The sequence below is a fragment of the Dermacentor albipictus genome, chromosome 3 (genome assembly GCF_038994185.2).
Source record: "Dermacentor albipictus isolate Rhodes 1998 colony chromosome 3, USDA_Dalb.pri_finalv2, whole genome shotgun sequence".
Lineage (NCBI taxonomy): Eukaryota > Metazoa > Arthropoda > Arachnida > Ixodida > Ixodidae > Dermacentor > Dermacentor albipictus.
This window is the reverse complement of record NC_091823.1, coordinates 1,773,890-1,796,891: the sequence shown is the minus strand read 5'-3', so window position 1 is coordinate 1,796,891 and position 23,002 is coordinate 1,773,890. Positions and strand designations below refer to the sequence as shown.

The 23,002-nt window shown below is 48.6% G+C and overlaps 1 protein-coding gene across 2 annotated transcripts in view; it reads right to left on the bottom strand.

The window, feature by feature from the left end:
- The window catches only part of LOC135919943 (fat-like cadherin-related tumor suppressor homolog), a 375,972-nt gene that overhangs the window by 293,845 nt on the left and 59,125 nt on the right, over window positions 1-23,002 (bottom strand). For both annotated transcript variants that reach the window (XM_065453965.2, XM_065453966.2), the window contains exons 9-10: window positions 9,950-10,113; window positions 3,102-3,427 (exon numbers count right to left, since the gene is read on the bottom strand). In XM_065453965.2, the coding sequence (XP_065310037.2) occupies window positions 3,102-3,427; window positions 9,950-10,113 (490 nt within the window). The remainder of the gene's footprint in view (window positions 1-3,101; window positions 3,428-9,949; window positions 10,114-23,002) is intronic.

Sequence of the window (23,002 nt, the reverse complement as noted above, 5' to 3'; positions counted from 1 at the left end):
TTCCTGCCGGGAAGCAAACGTCTAGCAACAGCAGAGCGCCGAGTATTGCCAAAGAGTCGTCGTTCCAGTCTTCAAGTAATCACACAGGCCACGATGGGAATGTGGCGTGAACAATTCAACGCATTTGTATGCAATGTGTGCATTGACCAAAGACTTGCTAGGGCCAGTGCGGTGATTATACTGTGCTGGGAATCGTTGATGATGCGGACGACAATTCAATTCATAATGGGCATTGCAGTGTTCCCGGATCCGGCCAGTCATGCTGCTTATCACAATCTCGTTCCGTGCAGTGGACTAATCCAATTTCCTGAAGCAGCAAACAAGACACGACCGTGCGAACTGCCTGCAATACTCGCGGGCACAACTGATGCACCTGCGGCGCTGATGGCACTACACTGACCTTGCAGCCGCACGAACCATTACCCGGAGCCCCGCAAACGACCTCCTGGCTCGCGCAGCCGACACCTAGGACGCAGCACGGACAACCGCCTTCGAGCCAGGACTACGATCCGCCTCGCAAGCCCGAGGAGTGCCGCTGACTGGGCACCTTCGAGTCAGCATCAAGTATCTGCCAGCTGAGGGCTACAGCAATGCAAGCCCAACACTCAAAGCGGACGTGTGCAATGCTGCCTTGATCGCGAACTTTGGCGGGAACTTTAGCTTAGCAAATGGGCGCCCGAACCCACTGGGCATACTTTGGTGCCAGCATCAACGTACGGGGGGGCTTCTTAAGGGGAGGAAGATGTGGGAAGCACATGCACCCTTCTTTCCCCCACATTGTCGCAGTCGCGTCGAGAGCCGGCATAGGCACGGACGAGGCGCACTATGCCCTCTCCCGCTTCTCCCTTGCTCTCGCGACGTCACACCCTTCCTCCCTGGCCCGCGGGAAGGTAGCTGACAGGCGAGGAGGACATTCCCCTCGCGAAGGTAAAAAGGTACAAAACAGTGCCACCGGGGGGGGACCTGCACTTTCCGACACCAGATCCCTAACCTGCCGCAACCCGTGAGTGACCTTGTTTGCCCGACTATCCCGGGCAATGAGGCCAGCCTGTTATTACTTATTACAGAGAGGACGTCCCTCTGCCAGTGCCCTTTATTGCTGGTAGCAATAAACATTGTTACAGTTGACGCCACTGGCTGCCCTATTCATTCAAACACGACATAGCCGTGATTCCCGCGCTACGGGTTGGGGAGTACCACAGAGCGACTGTGTGGGGCTAGATCCGGAGCTTGCCTTTAGCCCTAGCCGCACGCAGAGTGGAACCCCCACAGTACGTAGCACGATGCTTGTGGCGATCTAGTCACAGCGTTTCTTCTGCATTGTGCAAGTTGAGATGCTGTCGCAGCAACCTTTCCGCATTTTTTAAAAGGCGCCTTTTAAGGCCATCAAAGCAATGCCTCGGTAGAGCTCGTATGTCACTTGCTGCTCGTGACCCTTGTCTACAGTTATTAAAGCAGCGCCATTCTTGAGTGCCGACAGTCGCGGCTTGTCAACAACACATGATCACAGCAACGCAGGAAGCAGAGTTAAACAGTTAAAGGGGTCAACACAACCAGAAGCCATATGGAGGAAGGTGGTGGTGAGAAGAACTGGTCTCCCTGCCATCACAGTTTTCTTGGAACAGCTATGCCATCCCCAATTTCGATTTCCTTTTTTCATGCAACCAGATTGTGACAATCATCGGTTATAACAACGGACATTTCGTGGCACTTGAATATTGTATTAAGTGGGTTCGACTGTATGTTCAGCTTTTTCTTATTAAGGGACACAGGCTTTCTTGACACCATTGCCAAGCTGTCGAACAGGTGAGTGCAAGTGTTGCAATAAATAGGTGAGCTGTTTCTGTTCCAGTGCCGTTCCTGGCTATGTAAGCAGTGCATGTGTGCAGCATGTAGCATGTCAAGCTAATGCAGCAACTGTGGGCTGCTTTTACTTTTGCAAGTTGTGAACACTTTGATTGATCCCACTCAAAGAGGTAGTAGGGAAAGACAGCGCACTCTGATTACTGCCTATCAAAATCCTTCAGTACGTTTCCAATGGCACTACGCCACATGCATTGTAAAGGGGTGCGCGACTCTCAGGCATCCCCTCATACGTTGTTTTCTCGCATAGCTCCCATCTCCTGTAATCCGGCTTCTCCGCGTGACTTTACAGGGGCGAATCAGTATGCTTGCAGGTTGTACGAGAGATGGTGCGAGTGTTGCTCTGCTAACTGCTAATGCCACCTAATGGCAGGTTTACTTGGGTGCAAAAAGGAGAAGGCTGTTTCTCTTTGGCTCAGGTTCGGCAAGCGGTGCGGACGTTCTACGCGTGTGCCGATCCATGCTTCTGCGAGACCGTCTCGTGAGGCCTACCACGAAATGGACGAACACGATCGCCCGAACACATTGCCGTTCGCGTAACCATATGCATGAACAACCAGGCGTTGGTGTCCAGCATGGGGCAAACATATGCGCTCGTTATCCGGTCGCGGTGAGTCGGACTTCCACGGTTTGTGGCGCTCCCATCGGCATGTTTTGTGGATAGCAACTCAGCTAGCAGACATCGATCTATGAAAGATGCAATAAATATCCTTGTGATTGTTTGCACTACTGTGTTGTCGTTCCTTTATCCCAAGAGCACGGGTGAGAACCCCACAAATGTCATATTGATAAATGATGATTATCACTACAGGGCTGGCAGCGATACCTGTGAATGCAGTGCATGACAACCCGCTACATTTGCTGTTACCCGAATAGGAAACAGAGTGACACGAGCAGGCAGCCACTGTTCTCGATCATTCCCACCTCACTCTTTCTTCTTGTTTACATGGGATCCAGTGGTAGGAAGCTGTATCACATGATCACACTTTGGCGATGTACTGACCGTTGGTGCCGAAAGATTGTACTTTCCTGGAACATATCGATCGGTAAAAAGAAGCATAACTTTTTTTGTGTGTGTGTGTTCTCGATAATGAACAATAGCATAGGGAAATCGTATCAAAGACTAATGTATCAACGAGGGTCTTCTGTATTGCCTGATGACTGCAGTCAAAAGTAACGTTTGTCTCTATATATATTTCACTGCCTTGCCACAAGACCAACACGTTTATTCAGCTTACCTGAGGCCATAGTAAAAGTCAGCAGGGCATTGCGGCCGCGGTCACGATCGAAGGCACCAAGCTGCAGCAGCACTGTGCCTGGCACTGCAGTCTCTGAGACGCGCACCTCATACAGAGTCTGCAGGAACTCTGGTGGATGGTCATTGTGGTCTGTCACAAGCACGAGAACACGAGTAAAGCCCCGTCGCGTCACAGGTCCACCTGAGTCACGCACTGCCACAGTCAACATGTGCTGCTGCGAGGCCTCATGATCAAGCGGCAAAGCCAGTGACAGCAAACCAGTATCTGAATCGAGCCGGAAGTGAGAAGCGCTCGTCACTTGGTCACTGCAGCAAAAAAATGAAATATGGATTCGTGGTCAAGCAGCCAACTGTAAAAGACATGGTCACACTAACAAGATATGCACTGTATAGGGGAGCACTGACACAAAAATTGTGTCCCGATTTTTTTAGTAAGCTGTCGACTCTATAGTTACGATACAAAGCCTCAATTCCTTGAGAGTGCCACAAACTAATAATTACAGCACCTTTTGTACGACCAGTCTACAATGCGTGTCAAAAACAGCATGGCTCCAGACACGAAAAAGGAGACTTCTCACATCACTAAAAGCTGCCAAACTGGCCCTTCTCTTGGAAAACTAGGGAAAAATCTCTCCCCTCTAGTCCCGTTGAGTGCTGAATGAACTCAAAATTTACGCAGCATGGTCACAGTGTGCGTGTAGGAGTCAGTGGTACCTGGTACCACGACACCGCTACATCATGTTTCAGCATAGGTCGGCAGTGCGGGAGAATACTCACTCACATTAACTCACCCCGCACTCACTCACACTCACTGGCATTCACTCGCACTCACCTCCTTTCACACTCACTCGCACTCACCTTTACTCACATTTACTGGGACTCACTTGCACTCACCTCCACTCACACTCACTGGTACTCGCATTCACCTTCGCTCACACTCACTGGCACTCACTCACACTCGCATTCACCTCCACTCACACTCTATGGGACTCACTCACACTCACCTTTACTCACATTCCCTGGCACTCACTCGCACTCACCTCCACTCACACTCACTGGTACTCGCATTCACCTTCGCTCACACTCACTGGCACTCACTCACACTCGCATTCACCTCCACTCACACTCTATGGGACTCACTCACACTCACCTTTACTCACATTCCCTGGCACTCACTCGCACTCACCTCCACTCACACTCACTGGTACTCGCATTCACCTTCGCTCACACTCACTGGCACTCACTCACACTCGCATTCACCTCCACTCACACTCTATGGGACTCACTCACACTCACCTTTACTCACATTCCCTGGCACTCACTCGCACTCACCTCCACTCACACTCACTGGTACTCGCATTCACCTTCGCTCACACTCACTGGCACTCACTCACACTCGCATTCACCTCCACTCACACTCTATGGGACTCACTCACACTCACCTTTACTCACATTCCCTGGCACTCACTCGCACTCACCTCCACTCACACTCACTGGTACTCGCATTCACCTTCGCTCACACTCACTGGCACTCACTCACACTCGCATTCACCTCCACTCACACTCTATGGGACTCACTCACACTCACCTTTACTCACATTCCCTGGCACTCACTCGCACTCACCTCCACTCACACTCACTGGTACTCGCATTCACCTTCGCTCACACTCACTGGCACTCACTCACACTCGCATTCACCTCCACTCGCACTCTATGGGACTCACCTCCGCTCACACTACCCTCCCCTCACACTCACTGGAACTTGAACTGCTATCTGCGTGCCACTTTTTCCAAGTGGGATGGTAATCTATTTCTAAGGAATCTGCACTGGTTACTGCATTGCGCCAATTTTAAGCGACCATTATCTTGCTTGTGTGAACAGGCAACTAAATGCCGAGGTAGAGAATACAAATGTAAAGAGTGTATTCAGGTGTGTTAATGGCTACGTAGTGTTCCTTGAAAGAACTTCAGCCTGGCTTCATCATGTTTCAAACATGCTAGATCTTTTCAATAAGTGCTAACAACTGCTCGTTGTTACACATGAACTGCCAAAAGACAGGACTTCCAGTTCATTGACATAAGAATGTTTTTCAAGGAAGACGATGTGTGCTGGTTATATGAACCAGGGAGCCACTGCTGCCATTTTCGTCAGGTTGCTCCAAGTATGCGAAAGAGGGCCACTGCAAAACCAACCTTATTGAATGTGCTTTGCCGTTCAGGTTTTCACAAGTGTAATAGCTTCCTGGCACAAGCAGATCACTTGAAAAAAGCCGGATTTTTACAGGATGTTGTCACAACAGTGACTGAAAGTTTGCTTAAGAGTGCCAAATGCACCCGAGAGGGTATGCAATATGGTATGCCGGAAAGGGAGCAAGTGAAGCAGAAGTGCACGTTGATACCCCGCACAAATGATACCTCACACAGGCTGAAAAAGATTGGAAATTATGCAAATGTAAGAGTCGTCGTTTCAGCACCAAACAAGCTGTCTAGTCAGTGCAAGGCCAGTTATTGCGGTTCCAAGGAGCTCAGTTGCCAGAAAAAGCACAAGGAAAGCTTCCTCAAATGTGAGTGTAACATTGTGTATGGGTTACCATTGTCCTGCAGCAAAAAATAGATTGACCAAATTGGACGCTGCACAAATGATAGGCTTGTGCGAACCGGAGGCACGGGCCATCTGGCCTTTCGCTGCAGAAAATGTGGGTGCGATCCCACATACATGCAATGCAGCGTGATAGGAAGACATCCAACTCAAACAAATCGTGAAATAATTGAAGCGGCGAAGATTGCTAGTTTGGAGGACACGTGTGCTAGTATGCCTTCAATCAAACTCTCAAAAAAAGAACCTGATTTTCTAAACAAGACTCGGAAAGTGGCTTGACGGGGATGGCTTCACAGACTGGTCTGTTAAGCTTATAACCACTATATCTCTTTACAACATTTTATTTTAACTTTTGGCACACATACATCTTTGCTGTTTTTAAAGGGACACTAAAGTGAAAAATGATTTCTTCTGCATCAGTAAATTACCGTTCTACAACACCAAAAACACCACTCTTACAACGATAAGACGTCTGGTAAGCCATAAAAAGCGCAAGAACGAAATACGGGTGGTGACGCCTACTTAAGTTCCTGCACCTGGGTGCCGTGACGTCTTGGATTTTGATGGCGTCTTCTAGGGCCTACTAATTATATATAGCGATACAGATTGACTATATTGTGTTCTAAAGGAACCAAATATTAAACATGGCATGTTTCAGGAACCTTTATTCAGTCAGCGCGGCCCAAATGCGAAAACATACTTTGGAATCCCTGACATCACGCTGACATAACGGCGCTGGGGTTTCAGTGCAAAATTCAGATACTGATACCTAGACCTTCATTTTCTCATCTAATAATCAAACTGTTTTTTGAAATGACTGCCTGCGGGGTTCTCAAACAATGCTTCATTAGTCTGAACTGATTTATTGTTTCGCTTTAGTGTCAATTTAATGTACTAAACCTGTACTAATGTGCCTGCATGTGCAGCTATCTGTTTTCTATATATACGGTACATGTACCACCTCAGAAGATAAACCAAACATTGGAAGTTAGCACTGTGTCCGCATCATTCCTTTCAATTCTGCATTCTTTTTGTGTGCTAAAAGATTAGCATGGATTACGAACATGCCCAGGCACATGCTTTATAATTAAAAATACATGAAAAAATTCATAAAGGTGAGCTATCCTCAGGCCACTCACCCATTCCTGAAATAACCCACAAATAATAGCTCCCGGCGCAACACGACTAATACAGTCGAACCCAACTATATCTAACTTGTTTACATAAAATTATCTTATACATCGAACAATTTCTGGTCACAGTATAGTTACAATGAGTACATATAGCGAAAATTAGGCTTACATCGAACAAAAATAGCTGCGACTCCCGATATATCGAACGTCAAGCGGCTGAAAAGTGCCCCAGAAGTTGGCTTTCCCTCGCGGTAACGGGGAAACCCGACGGCACGGCTCCATCCAACCGCTCTCCCTACCGTGATCGCGCTGCCTCAGGCTGCTCGGGCGAGCTGTCGACACCCCCCAGCAAAAAATGATTCTGGCCCGCCCGCAGCGCTTGCTCAGACAGCCAATCAGAAGGCTCTTGTGCTCTCATTGTGCAAGATGGCGAAAGTGCGAGTTGTGTAGCTGCTTTTCTGGTTCATTGTGTTTGCGCCTTGTGGTCCTTCTCCCGCAGTGTTGCCATGATGAAGCGGCAAAATTCGCCTTTCATCATGAAGCTCGAAATCATAAATCGGGTCGAACGCGATGAGAAGTCGGATGTCCCCGCAGCGTGCAAGGTTCCGAGGAGCACTCTAGGCATAATTAGGGCTAAAGAGGCCAAACTCGCGACTTGGTGCCTGTGGTGCCCGACGCGTACGCACGGCTGTGTACAAGTGGTTCTTCATACATGCCGGTTTCTGCGTGCTCGATGATGACTAAATTCTGATGAATGCAACGAAGCCATTGCCAGTGTTGCCGAAGTTTGGAGCAAGCTGTCAGAATTTCCGGAAGCTGCTGACGAATCAATGGTGGACGAGTTAGTGAGTGCAGATGATGGTGTCGCGACCATGGGAGAGCCCGAAAACGAAGACTACATTGCCGATATCGTAACGAGCACAAATGAAAGTGGGCACAATGAGGAAAGCAATGACAGTCCTTTGCCCACATCCTCCAAAGTGATTGCTGCACTCGCACTAGTCCAGTGCTTCTGCGCGAATGCAGAAGTTTGCGGCCTCAGCTGCTCAGACCTCCTTTTGACAATGTGGGGAAGTGCGTGCGTCACAAGCAGCGAAATTGCCCAAGCAGAAGAAAATGCAGGACTAATTTATGTGAAACTAAGCTAGTTTCATCAATAAAGTGATTTTATAAATGGTATGTGCTTTTATGACATCCAATTATTTAGCAGGCTTACATCGAATTATCCTCCATATCGAACTGCTAGGCGTTTTTTTGCGAGTTCGATATAACCGGGTTCGACTGTATGACACAACCAAGGTCCATTTCCTAGCTGTTGGTCAAAATTGGACTGCTGGGTTAGCTTCTCAGTTGTACAAATCTGCGCTAAATTGCGAACGTTCCTGTTGCCCAACCGAGGCCTCTGTACTCCGCTACCTAATAAGCTCTTCAATGCTTCTACAACTCAGAGAGTTTGTGGGGATGCACAACTCTCACGTGTCCCCTGGTATGTTGTTTTCCTGTACAGCTCCCGTCTCCTGTAACCCGGCTTCGCCGCGTGGCCTGATGCCCGCAGCAGTCGGTCTGGTTGAAGTGTAGTATGAGGGATGACGTGAATGCTGCGCCGCTAACGCCACCTAATGGAGGGGTTACTTGGGCGAGGAAAGGAGAAAGCGCTTCCTCTTTGGCTCGAGGTCGGCAAGCAGTGCAGACATGCCGCGTGTGCGCCGATCCATGCTTCTGCGAGACCGTCTCACGAGGGCTTGTTTGAACACGCCACTGTTCATGTGACCGTACACGCGAACGACCAGGCGTTAGGATCCAGCATGGGGCGAACATATTCGCTGACTATCCGGTCGCGGTGAGTCCCACTTCCGCGATTTCTCGCGCGCCCATCGGCATGTTTTGGGGATAGCAACTCAGCTAGCAGGCATTGATCTATGAAAGGTGCAAAAAATGCCCTTGTGATTGCACTACTGTGTTGTTGTTACTTTGTCCCAAAAGCACAGGTGACAAGCCCACAAGTCGCACATCTTTTTTTTTTTTAGCTTGCCATGTTTTAATAAATGCACTGTACTGTGCTGTCAGCTAGTGGTTTAAATACAGTGCACATCCACTGCTCGTCCTGCAATTCTGGCCCCAATAATGCTGCCTGCGTGAAGCAAACTCATGCCACCATCTGGTTGCAGCTGTGCAAACTTCTTGCAGCAAAGTGTCCATAGTCTTAATGCATATCTGCAGAACGTGATCAATTAAGAAGTTAACATTCCTGTAGTAACCTCAGGCTGATATGCAGCATTTTATTTTTGCATGCAGAACAGCACTTGCCTGAAAGAAATACATCAAAATGTAGGGACTTGTAAGGAAAAAGCACTTCTTTACTTTGTGCTAAATGCAATGTGACTTTCCGGCAACCACAGGACACTTTGTGGACATTTCCCTACTAAACAAAAGCATTTGCAAAACCAATCTCGCCAGATGCAGCAGTATTTTATGGCTCAACTGATACTTCTGAAAACACAACCACCATTACACATACACACGCACACAAAAACACAAATATACACACAAAAGAAAGGAGAATGCAAAAAGAAGCAGTTGTGCAGCGTGATGAACCGCCCTTCTAGCCACCAGCTACATGCTGGTTACGCACAATGCAGCCTGACCAGACGCTAGACATTCTGCCATGATAGAATCGATACTACCTGACACACTCCACCAGGGTTAGCACACGGCTAAAAAACAACTAAACCTTTCTCAATCACAAATGCTGCCACACGGTAGATATTTGTGAAAAAACGCATACATGTAAATTGCATAACTGGGTGGCTTGCTTGGCCTGTCTATGCATAGTGAACACTAAAACAAAGAGCATTTTAAACACAAAAGACCAAGAAGCAGACACAACAAGTGCTGGTCCTGCCTACTTATTTTGTTTTCACATGGCTCAACACAAGATAATAAACATTTCCCTGAAAAAAAAACAATTTATATACTTCCCAGTATGGGATTTGGAATGAATGCCAGCAAATCGTCATTTCTTTTACTGCAATGTAATGATAAACATCTATTTAACATATCGTATCAGGTCCCATGTTACAAGAGGCACAAACCCACCTGTTGTAGATGCTGTAGAAGAGGCGCTGGTCCTCATCGGCATCTGTGGCTGTCAGCTGCAGGATCTCTGTGCCAGGAGATGTGCTCTCGGAGACTTCAACTCGGTACAGGCTCTCCGAGAACACAGGCCAGTTATCGTTGGCATCAAGGACATCTACATGCACCTGCGCAAGGATTTACCTTCACACATGTGCCCCCCAATACTGGGCCCTTCAATACTGGGCCCTTCACTGGTGCTAACAGAGAAAAAAATTTATGCAGCTGTTGGCATCTAAACGAAGCAAAGCTTTCATGTTTCGTTTAGATTTCTTTTCTAAAGGTAACACAAGGTCACACTGAAGGTTGCTTGCAGCATTCAATGAATATGCAGATGAGTGACATCGACTTCCAGGGCCAAGAAAGCAAAGCTTTCTTTGCCTTTTCCTTCGACTTTCCCATTGCTGCTGCTGCTGTGGCTGCTGCTCTCTGGCACACCATGTCAGGGAGTGGTTCAGGGCACGTGTATACATGACAGGAACAAGTCAGAGAGGAAAGGCGACGCAAGAAACTCGTTTGGACCCCACCACACCAAATGTGCACAATGCCCTCGGGAGCTCCCAGGGCGTTGCAACATTAGCCTCTTGACAGCTGTACTTATCCGGACCCCCCTCAAAAGCACTGCAGAAACTGCAGCGCTTCCCTTTTTACTGACGTGAGAGTCCAGAGGGAATGTAGATAGAACCATAGGGAGGAGGAAGGAGAAGAGGCAGTTCCCTTACAGAGACGGGGGGAAGGTGATGTGAGAAGGCAAAGGAAGCCTACTACTACACGACAGCGGTTGTGGAGAAAAAAATTATTCCTGAAAAATAAACACCGCGCAAATATGTCAAGCACATAAATTACACAGGACGTGCGGAAGCAGAGTCACATTAATTAAAGCACACTGCAGGGTCCAGGCGATGCTATGGAAGCGGTCACCCGCCAAATCAACACTTCTGTGCTTGCCGTGGTAGCTTTGCGGCTATGGCATAGCTAGAGGCCACGGATTTGATCCCAACCGTAGCAGCTGCATTTTGACGGGAGAGACATAGAAAATGCATATGTACTTAGATTTGGGGCATGTTAATGAACATGGCGGTGTCACAATTAATCCGGAGATTGCCACTATGGCATGCTTCATAATCTGATTGTGGTTTTGGCACATACAGCCCCATAATCCAATTCAAGTTTAGTGCTCCTGCCATGATGCAATGTGTCACGTGAGGCAATGGCGATGCTCAACCCTCTCAGAGATTATGAATTATGGCGCACAATGCCTCAAGCATACATCTTTCCCTGCGCATGTGCACTATACAGACAAACAGCAGTGGTGCACATAAGGTAGCGTTTAACATCTGTGGGGTTCTCCTCCGTGCTCTTGGGACGAAGGAACGACAACACAGTAGTGCAAATAATCACAAGGGCATTTATTGCACCTTTCATAGATCAATGCCTGCTAGCCGAGTTGCTATCTACAAAACATGCCAATGGGCGCGCGACAAATCTAGAAGTCCCACTCACCGCGACCGGATAGCGAGCGAATATGTTCTCCCCATGCTGGATCCCAACGCCTGGTCGTTCGCGTGTTCGGTCACGCCAACAGTGGCGCGTTCGAAGGCGGCCACACGAGGCGGTCTCGCAGTAGCATGGGCAGGTGCACGCGCGGCACGGCACGTCCGTCTCGCTTGCTTCCCGAACCCCAAAGAGGGCAAGTGCCTTCCTTTCGGCGCCCAAGTAACCTCGCCTGTCGGCGGCGTTAGCAGCGCAACACTCGCGCCATCTCTCGCACTGCGCTTGTACCACTCCGACCGCCGCGGCGGCGCCGCACGGAGACGGGGGCTATGCGGGAAAACAAGATATCAGGGGAGGCGCGAGGGTCGCGCATCCCCACATCCCCCCAACCTTAAATCACTTCTTATTCCGGCGAAACATGTGACAGGGTCTAACATTAACCCGTGCTTCGCGAACAAGGTAGTACATGCAACAGTGGTCGCGCCAAAGAAATGTCTACACGCTGTCCACACGAGCCGACATTGTCCTTGGGTACACCGCTGGCGTCTGCCGATCACAACAGAAGCTTTCCAGACTCGACGGCATGATTCCAGGCCAGGGCTCTGGAAACGGCGACGCAGTAGTCGGAACGAGCAAGCGTCGCTCGCACCGACGTGCCCTGCTGGCAAGAGCCGCCGTAGCTGTCGGTGACCACCGACTTTTTTGTCCGCCGCCGAGGGTTTTGAGCTGGATACAGGAGGCCGCCGAAGTCGCTGCGCCGAACTGGCCACAGCATCACCAGCGCCCGGGGTGACTCGATCGTAGTCCGGGGCAGCAGCGCAGACGATGTGCAGGTGACGGCGAACCAGGAGTGACTCCAATCACGCTGCGTACACTCAACACACTTGGCAAACACTAAAGTAGTGCAAGAGAGAGGAATTATGCATGCGCATCGCCCACATGGTACGATGTTCAACTCAGCTAGCAAAAGATCGGGCAGCTACTCAGATGCTAAGTTCATGTGAACGAAGCTCGCTTCCTTGAGTCGAACGAGTAATTTCAATTCGTGCAAGGCGAAATGAATGAGGGAAGCAAATTGCAACACCTTAACGCCACCGTTCACCAGGTTGTGTCCCTCCACGTGCGACAGGCCGCTTCGTAAAGCCTTAGGCCTAAAGCGTCGCTACCCTGACAACAACCGGCATCCAAAAACAACACCCAAAATGAGTGCAAAACAGGCAGCCGCGAGGAGACGTCAGCTCTGTGAGGTGGCCCTACTCCGCTCGGTGCACACAGCCTTGAGTTGACGGCGCCCACCATCCCAGACGGTGTCGGAGCGCCCGGTGCCAGGCCGCAATACCAGTCAGCCCGTAGTGGCACCCGTGGCCCATGGCCACCCGGCTCCCAGAGCCGCGACTTTATCAGGGTCAAAGAGATAGAAGAAGCTATTTACATAAGAAATTCGAACCACCCACGAGGCTTCCGTACTCACTCGCTTCAGGCTTGCCAATGCTTCGTCGGCGCTAAGTCTCTCTCTCCCAGGATCCAGACCACGTGGCTCGGATACCAACGAATGCCATTAAAAACAAACATCTGCGAAAAGGCTTAGCATGTTGGCATGCTCAAACACAGTTCAGCCACCGTCGCCTCACTCAAGAAAGCAAGCCGCAACGCTAGCGATAAAAATCCACGCTAGCCCTACGCATCGGTTCAAACAAAGGTCTCGATCGAAGCAAAACTGGTAAATTTAAATCTATCGTCCGATGCCCCAAGAGCCCCACGTTGGGCAGCCAAATGTGGGGTTCTCACCCCGTACTCTTGGGACAGACAAAGGAATGACAACACAGTACTGCAAACAATATCAAGGGCATTTATTGCACCTTTCATAGATCAATGCCTGCTAGCCGAGTTGCTATCCACAAAACATGCCGATGGGCGCGCGACAAATCTAGAAGTCTGACTCACGCGACCGGATAGCGAGCAAATATGTTCGCCCCATGCTGGATCCCAACGCCTGGTCGTTCGCGCGTACGGTCACACGAACGGTGGCGCGTTCGAAGGCAGGCCACGCAAGGCAGTCTTGCAGAAGCATGGGTCGGTGCGCGCGCGGGACGTCCACGCTGTTCGCCGACCCACCGGGAAAGAGACAGCCTGTTCTCCGCTGTGCCCCCAAGTAACCCTGCCGTGAGGCGGCGTTAGCAGCGCAACACTCGCGCCATCCCTCGCACTGCGCCCCAACCACATCGACCGCCGCGGGAATCACGCAGGCCACGCTGTGAAGCCGGATTACAGGAGACGCGCCCATGCGGGAAAAACATATCGGGGGACATGCGAGAGTTGCGCATACCCACACATCAAGTCACCACTCTCATGTTAGGCTAAACAAATTCTTCATTTTCTGCCTTGTACCGATACAGACAGAAGAGGCGCAGAAAAAGCTGTAAGAAACAGCTTGACAAAGCCACAGCCCCCTTTCACTTGGCAGTGGCTTCATGGCAAGGCTTTTAAAACAAAGGTAATTAGAGTCTAATAACAGTTATACAATAATGAACCAGTACAAAAGAAAACATAACATAATTATACAATATTTAGACAATATTCACCACAAATGAAAACAGAACCTACATGGTAACATACATAGCACGCAAAGCACTGTTTGATGCACTGAAGAGATCAAAATTATTATATACATAAGCATTTAAGAGAGAAGGAAGAGTGAATTGCAGGCATTCTCTACCCGAATTTATTCATGGGGCCGGCACTATCCAATTCTCCGCATAGCTTGTCTTGTAGGTTGCTTCTCGGGTACGCAAATATATGTATATGTACGTAAATGTATATATATATGTAAACATATGTATATGTATATGTAAATATATGTACGTAACGTATGTGATTTACATTTCTCCATGTTTATAGTTTAAACCGGACACTCTAGTGATACTTGTACTGTGGGGATGCGCAACTCTCGCGCGTCCCCTGATATGTTTTTTCCGCATAGCGCGTCTCCTGTAATCCGGCTTCGCCGCATGGCCTGCGTGATGCCCGCGGCGGTCGATGTGGTTGGGGCACAGTGCGAGAGATGGCGCCAGTGTTGCGCTGCTAACGCCGCTTCACGGCAGGGTTACTTGGGGGCGCAGGGGAGCAGAGGCTGGCGCTTTCCCGGCAGGTCAGCGCACGGCGTGGACATCTCCCGCGTGCGCGCCGACCCATGTATCTGCGAGACCGCCTCACGTGGCCGCCTTCGAACGCACCACCGCTGGCGTGACCGAACACGCGAACGACCAGGCGTTAGGATCCAGCATGGGGCGAACATATTCGCTCGGTTCCAGTCGCAATGAGTCGGACTTCTAGATTTGTCGCGTGCCCATCGGCATGTTTTGTGGATAGCAACTTGGCTAGCAGGCATGGATCTATGAAAGGTGCAATAAATGCCCTTGTGATTGTTTGCACTACTGTGTTGTCATTCCTTTGTCCCAAGAGCACGGAGGAGAGCCCCATATCTCCCACATCTGGCTGCCCAACGTGGGGCTCTTGGAGCATCGGACGATAGTTTAACAGTGTTGCTTCGTTCGAGACCTTTGTTTGAACCGAAGCGTAGGGCTAGCGTGGAGTTTGATTGCTAGCGTTGGCGGCGTGATTTCTTGAGCGAGGCAACGGCGGCTGTAGTGTGTATGAACATGTCAACATGCTAAGCCTTTTCGCAAGTGTTTTTTTCTTAACGACATTCGTCAGTACGAGAGCCACGTGGTCTGCATCCTGGGAGAGCGTGGCATAGCGCCCGCGAAGCATATTGGCAAGCCTGAAGCGAGTGAGTACGGAAGCCTTGTGGGTGGTCCGAATTTCTTATGTAAATAGCTTCTTCTATCTCTTTGACTCTGATGAAGTCACGGCTCAGGGCGCCGGGTGGCCGCGGGCCACGGGTGCCACTACGGGCTGACTGGTATTGCGGCCTGGCACCGGGCGCTCCGACACTGTCTGGGACGGTGGGCGCTGTCAACTCGGATGCTGTGTGCACCGAGCGGAGTAGGACCACCTCACAGAGCTGACGTCTCCTCGCAGCTGCCTGTTTTGCGCTCATTTTGGGTGTTGTTTTGGGATGCCGGTTGTTGTCAGGGTAGCGACGCTTTAGGCCTAAGGCTTTACGAAGCTGCCTGTCGTACGTTGAGGGACACAACCTGGTGGACCGTGGCGTTGAGGTGTTGCAAGTTGCTTCCCTCATTCTATTTAGCCTCGCATGAATTGAAATTACTCGTTCGACTCAAGAAACCGAGCTTCGTTCACGTGAACTTAGCATCTGAGTAGCTGCCCGATCTTTTGCTAGCCGAGTTGAACATCGTAACCACGTGGGCGGTGCGCATGCAGAATTCTTCTCCCTTGCACTACTTTAGTGTTTGCCGAGTGTGTTGAGTTTACGCAGCGTGATTGGAGTCACCCCTGGCTTGCCGTCACCTGCACATCGTCTGCGCTGCTGCCCCGGACTACGATCGAGCCACCCCGGGCGATGCTGATGCTGTGGCCAGTTCGGCGCAGCGACTTCGGCGGCTTCCTGTATCCAGCTCACAACCCTCGGCGGCGGACGAAAGAGCCGGCGGTCACCGACAGCTACGGCGGCTCTTGCCAGCAGGGCGCGTCGGCGCGAGCGACACTTGCTCGTACCGACTACTGCGTCGTCTGCGGAGCCCTGGCCTGGGATCGTGCCGTCGAGTTGCAAAGCTGCTGCTGTGACCGGCGGACGCCAGCGGTGTACCCAGGGACAATGTCGGCTCGCATGCTATGGACAGCGTGTGGACATTTCTTCGGCGTGGCCACTGTTGCATATACTACCTTGTCGCGAAGCACGCGTTGATGTGAGACCGAGTGACATGTTTCGCCGGAATATGTAGTGATTTAAGGTTGGGGGGATGTGGGGATGCGCGACTCTCGCGCGTCCCCTGATATGTTTTTCCCGCATGGCGCGTCTCCTGTAATTCGGCTTCGCCGCATGGCCTGCGTGATGCCCGCGGCGGTCGATGTGGTTGTGGCGCAGTGCGAGAGATGGCGCCAGTGTTGCGCTGCTAACGCCGCCTCACGGCAGGGTTACTTGGGGGCGCAGGGGAGCAGAGGCTGGCGCTTTCCCGGCGGGTCGGCGCGCGGCGTAGACGTCTCCCGCGTGCGCGCCGACCCATGCTTCTGCGAGACCACCTCGCGCGACCGCCTTTGAACGCACCACCGTTGGTGTGACCGAACGCGCGAGCGACCAGGCGTTGGGATCCAGCATGGGGCGAACATATTCGCTCGCTTCAGGTCGCGGTGAGTCAGACTTCTAGATTTGTCGCGTGCCCATCGGCATGTTTTGTGGATAGCAACTTGGCTAGCAGGCATTGATCTATGAAAGGTGCAATAAATGCCCTTGTGATTGTTTGCACTACTGTGTTGTCGTTCCTTTGTCCCAAGAGCACGGAGGAGAGCCCCACATCTCCCACAGTACAAGCTGTGGATCTTCAGCACACTACCTTGCAGAAAGATCCATACTCGGTGAGCCCCAGGGGACATTGTGAACATGAAGAAGGAACTTCTGCATAATGTAGATGCGCTGAAGACAGCTAATTGTGGCTGTGCCCCACATTAAATGACAATAGCTTAAATAGGAGTAAAAAAGGGAATTCTAGAGGAGTAATCTTACTGGCCTTGAAAGAATGTATCTGAGCCTACCTACGACCCCAGTTATTTGAGCCAGTTTCATTGTGATATGGTCCACGTGTTGTTCCCAACACATAAAGGAGGAAAAAACTACCCCAAGACATTTAAATTGCTCAACCACATCTATACATAATGAATTTAGCTTAATCTCGAGGGAGGAGGGAACTGGTTTATTTTTAGGGCGAAATATGACAGCTTGTGTCTTCTTTTCATTTATATGCATGCACTTGGATTCGGACCATTTTTGCAAGTTGTTCACTGTGTCATTGTATTCCCGTACGAGAAGAACAAAATCACTTCCAGCAAGAAAAATGCTAGTATCACCAGCATAGATAATAAATTTAGCAGAGGAGTTAATGTTGTAGATACCATTAAGGTACATATTAAATAGTAATGGTCCCAATAACTGCCCTGTCAAATGCCAGAAATAACAGATTTTAGTTCAGATTTCATATTGTCTATGCAGACAGCCTGTTTTCTATGCGATAGATATGATTTAAGATGCATTTGAGCCTGTCCCCGAAAACCAAAACACTATGTCATTTAGGAGTATAGTGTGGTTCACTAAGTCGAATGCCTTCGAGAAGTCCTACAAAGACACCAATAACGAAGGCTTTCTTTTCAAACTGTGTTAGTATGTATTCCTTTTATTCGAGTAGTGCTAACTCGGCAGATTTATTTTTACAAAACCCAAATTGATTCGGTGACAGAAGATCATGCTTATTAATAAAATTAGACAACCTAGTATGCAGAACTATTTCAAAAGCTTTTGAGAAGATAGGGAGTATAGATACTGGTCTATAATTTCCTAAATCATTGCGGTCTCCTTTCTTATACAGAACCGTTACTTCGGCTATTCGCATTTTATTAGGAAATGTGCTAGTAGCTAAGCATAAGTTAAATATATATGCAATGACAAGTGCAATGATTCCTACAACATGCTTCAGAGACCATATTTGAATGCCGTCAATGTCGTGGCTACGGCTGTTATTAAGGTTTTGTATTCCTGATATTACTTCTTCTGTTGTAACCGGGTTCAGAAATATTGTGTGATTATTGTAAGAATTACTGTATTTATTAGAATCATGTGGCGGGTTGTTATGAGCTAGGTTTATAAAAAAAGTTGTTAAAGGCCATCGGCTAGCTCTTCTCCAGATATATCTTTATTATCTAGCTTTAGCGTACTTGGGGCAGCTTGTCGTTGGTCACATTTCAGTAGGAAATTTAATCTTGATCACAGCGAATCGTGGCTGTTGAAAAAATTAATAAACGTTGAAGAAATTCAGCTTTCACCATCAACATCTCTGCTAATTATTGTCAATCAAAGCAACCAGCACAGATAGCATTGCTTACATCGATTCACACAGTGTGTGGGATCTGTATAATTTTTTTTCTCTTTCTGTGGACGCCCGCCGGTGACGCAGACGCGAAGCAGCTGGTACCATGTTGTGGCATGTTGTGCCAACATGTGATACTCTCCATGGATTTCACAATCGGCGCACCGATGAGATGTGCTGTGCAGTAATGGCAGCAGATAAAAACTTGCGTAAGCAAACTTTTCGCGCCATCTCGGTTAGGGGGTACTTAGCAGAGCAAATTTCCCGATTATTCTGCATGGAAGATGCCGCCCAAAAAGCATAATTTCGATCGTTATATCCGATATACAGGTAAAACATATCATTATATAGGTTTTTTTTCCTCATAGCCATAACGCATACGTTGATACTCTGAAGCCAACTCATCGTAATAACCAATATATTGTTATATGTGGTATCGTTATAAGTTTACTGCACTGTATTAGCCATTGTGATGCCCATGTTGTGCGGGAAATCCGTGGCTTCACAAGTGTTGAAACGGGTAAGCACCCATGGTGCAGAGAACAAGACAGCACCTGGTTTCTTCTTCACTGCTTTCTTTAGCTTGTCAAAGCAATTAGATTGGGGAGCATGCACAAGCCTCCTCATACTCGATTATTGTGTTCGCTCCGCTTTCCTTGAAAGTCAAGATGGTCCAGTCATCTGCCTTCATCTGTTGCTGGAGCCTTCTGGCTTTGTAGAGTACTGCACACCAATGTGCAGTGTTTCACAGTATTTTACAGTAATGAATAAATGCATTTGCACAAGTGGTGTTGAGAAACCAAGAGAGTACACTGCTAGTCCAGCTTCTGCTGAAGGTCGGTCTGAAATCGACTGTGAGCCCTTGCTTGAGTGAAAACTTGACACAACAAGTAGGCTTGCCCCTAATAAGCTATATACAGCCGAACCTCGATATAACGAAGTCCAATTTGCAGCCGAAAATTTCGTTAAATCGCGAGTTTCGTTAGGTCGAGGTTCGCATGTTTCAGCAGTCCAAATAATGATGCAGGTTCTTGGAACACTCCTGGCGTACGGCACCTTGTAGATAGCAAAATTACAAAGATAACCAATAAACACTGGAACTAATACGACAACCAAGAGTGTGATGCCCGATAGCCAGCGGGTACGAACGCATTTTTCTCCATTACGCGTACGGTGAAGAGCAGGTCTGCAGCAAGCACCGCACCTAGTGCTCATAGCTGCCACTAGATGAGGCCATCAGTGCCATCATCATCATAATTTGTCATCACTAAAAAAAAATCCTTTGACGAAGACATGGCAACCCGTGGCGTAAAGAAAAAAAAAATTATGCACATACCAGAGCTATCAACTTGAATATTCTTTCGAAGAAAATTGGAAGTAGTATTAACTTGGTGGATCCATGAGGCCACCACTTACCATCGGATGATACCGCGCCCAGTAAAGCAATGATGATGTTCATTCATGAACGCTGGAATATATTAACTTCCCGCAGAGCAATTCTATGAAACTCAGGTGGAAGCGAAGAACTCCGTCAGCTTCACCTGCCGCTTTTTAATATCGCAGAGCAGCTGCCATGAGTCAACATCTGTTGTGTACGCCATACTTTCGTCACCGTCATTGTACTCATGGCGGAGCAGGGCCTTAAAATTAAGGCGAAGGTCCGGGCTTGTTTCATGACCATGCCGCACTTCACTGGCAGGGACCAATCGCGCATTTCAGCGATGTACGCCGCAAGCTTAGCCTACAGCTCCAGAAAGCGTCCACTTCGGCACGCATCACAGGTGAAAATTTCGCTTCGCTGCAGTCGTCACTCTAGCACCAGCCATTTTTTATTTGTTTCTTCGGCGTAAAGGATGGCAGCCCTCTTGAACGCTGCTGTGAACGAGTGCCGAACGATTAGTGGGCCTGGAGCACTCATGACGACTGGGGAAGCATAGAAGTAGCACGTAGCCGGCAGTCAAGTGGAACGCGTCAAACAAATGTCAATGCCTTTCAACAGAGGAAGAAACCCGCGAGCGGTGTCTGCTCTTCTATAACTACTGATACTCCCCGCAAGCGCCGCCGTTCTGAGGGTGCCGCCGCAAATTGGAACAGCGGCGCTTCCATCAATTATCGACACCCCCCCATGAGTGTTGCATGCACTTTAAAACTCTCAAAAATGTTGAAAAACCCTTCCGAAAAGTGAACAAACACGCGGGGTAGCGAAAAGATACCGGTAGGGCCATAGAGCAAATATAAAATAGTAACTACGTTGTAGCTCCCATTGGTCTCCCTTCTTTTAGCGGGGCCATGTTTTGGTTTCGATTGTAAGTCGACGCCCCAACTTCAGACTTTCAAATTTAAAAAAAAGTGGTCGACTTACAATCGTGTAAATATGGTAACCAACTGAGAAAACGTGCCCAACGACCGCTGTTCGTAAACTTACTTCCGGTTGACGCTTTCCCATTCCAACAGGCCGGTGAAGTCATAGCGTGACGCAATCCGGAACTTCTGAAGCACTCCGGCTAGCACTACATGAGCAGGTTTCATACGTACACGATAGATGGCGCAGTGGCACGTTCTGCTCCACGTATTGAAGCGTGCCAGGAGAATTTGAGCATTAAAGGGCGCATGCAAATCGCTGTATGCCCGGCTAAAGTTTTCATCTGCCTGTCAAGGAGGCTCCTGGTACGTGCGTGCGATGCGCGAGTACTTCGTTAAATCGGAAGTACAGTATAAAGTGACCTCGTTAAATCGCGAAAAAAAATACATGGTTTTCAATGGGGCAGAAATTGGGAAATATAAAAAGTACGTTATTTCGAGAATTTCGTTAAATTGAGGTTCGTTATATCGAGGTTCGACTGTATATGCTGTCGAAATGCTGATGAATAAAAGCAACCAAAGGCGGGAAAAAATAAAGTTGCACTTAATATTAGTTGAATGCAATCCTAAAAGAAATACACACTCCTGAGCATATAGTAGCGATGTCTGAGGCCTTGTTATCCCTTTCAGCGTCATTGACGTAGCTATACATTTTTGCATTTCTCCCCCACCATGTCACTGATGTACCCATACATTCTCCACTCTCTTTACTCGTATGTGCACAGTAATACAAGGTGGGTGAGCTCTGAGGTGGTTCTGCCATGTGTTGTATATTTCTGGAAGCATATTTTCTTTTCCGATTCTGCTGGGTCTGGGTTTTTGGTAGTGGTTGCAGAACGTTCCCCTTTATAGGCATGGTTGTGGCAAGCAGAGCATGCGCATCTGCAGATGGGAGGGGTGGTTCCCGAACTTTGTACACCGCAACAGTAGCAATTCTCCGTTCAAATAATCATGCAGCAGCATACAGTCACCACTTATGCATTTCTGCTACCTGCTAAAATATATATTGTAGTGAAGAGGAATGCCCGGCGCCGCAGCCACATCGCCAGTCGCCCGGGAGGCGCGAGCTCGAGATTGCCTGAGCTGCTCTGGTTGAGACACGCTGCCTGCTGGGCGACTGGCGATGTGGCTGCGGCGCCAGGCATTCCTCTTCACTACAATATATATATTGTAGCAAAGAAGACTGGCGCGCCCTATAGACGCACTATCATCCTTGGCCCGCCGACGAAGAGGGGCTCGCACTCGCGGTGTCTGATGCTCGACTGAGACGGTCGCATTTCTGAGTGCTCAATAAACCGCGTTACAATAGATATATATATATATATATATATATATATATATATATATATATATATTTTTTTTTTTTTTTGCTACATCTTCCACCAACTCAGCTAAGGTGCACCTCCTTATCAGCAACTGGTGTGTTCGTTTCATTGGTGCGTTTTCTCCACGACGGCTCTGCTTTCTGTCGTATCTTTTTCGTCTGTGGCTCTCTGTTTCATTTACTGATCTCTTTGCTTCATCTGTTCGAGTTTGAATAAACAAAGGCCCTCCTTCCTTTAGTGTGGCCATGTGATCGCTTTGAAATGGCTGCTTGCACTGGCCCTTCAACTGTTTTTGGAGCGGCGGCTCTTCCGGCTACGAAACAAACAAGGCTCAGACTCTGGAGATGTCACTTTGTCATTTGAGGAACAGGCAACTTCAACCGCATCGGATTCTAACCCTAACCCGTGAAAAAGCACTCAGAACAACAGTGTTTCTGAGCCTGCTGCACGTTTTATTCCTTATGTTATATAGGTATGTGAGGACAATACAAAGAGTGCATTGGCCATTATCCATGTCAATTTTTTTGTTCCACAGAACCAATAATAAACTGTTGTGTTAGTTTTATATATATCGGAGGGAGTGTTTATGTAATGTTCGGAGTGTTTATGTTATCCAAAGAGAATAGAAGGGGGGAATTAGTAAAATGCACAGCAAATAAAATGCCTTTGAGAAAAATTGCAAAACGAGTCGAACATTCTCAAATACGAATAAAAAAGGAGATGCATACAAAAGCAAATATTTTCGAATATGAGCTATTTCTATCAACTGATAGCATGCTCAGTGGTGCGAGGCCTGAACTTTGTCGCAATTGAGTTTCTCTCTCAACAGCTCGTAAGTC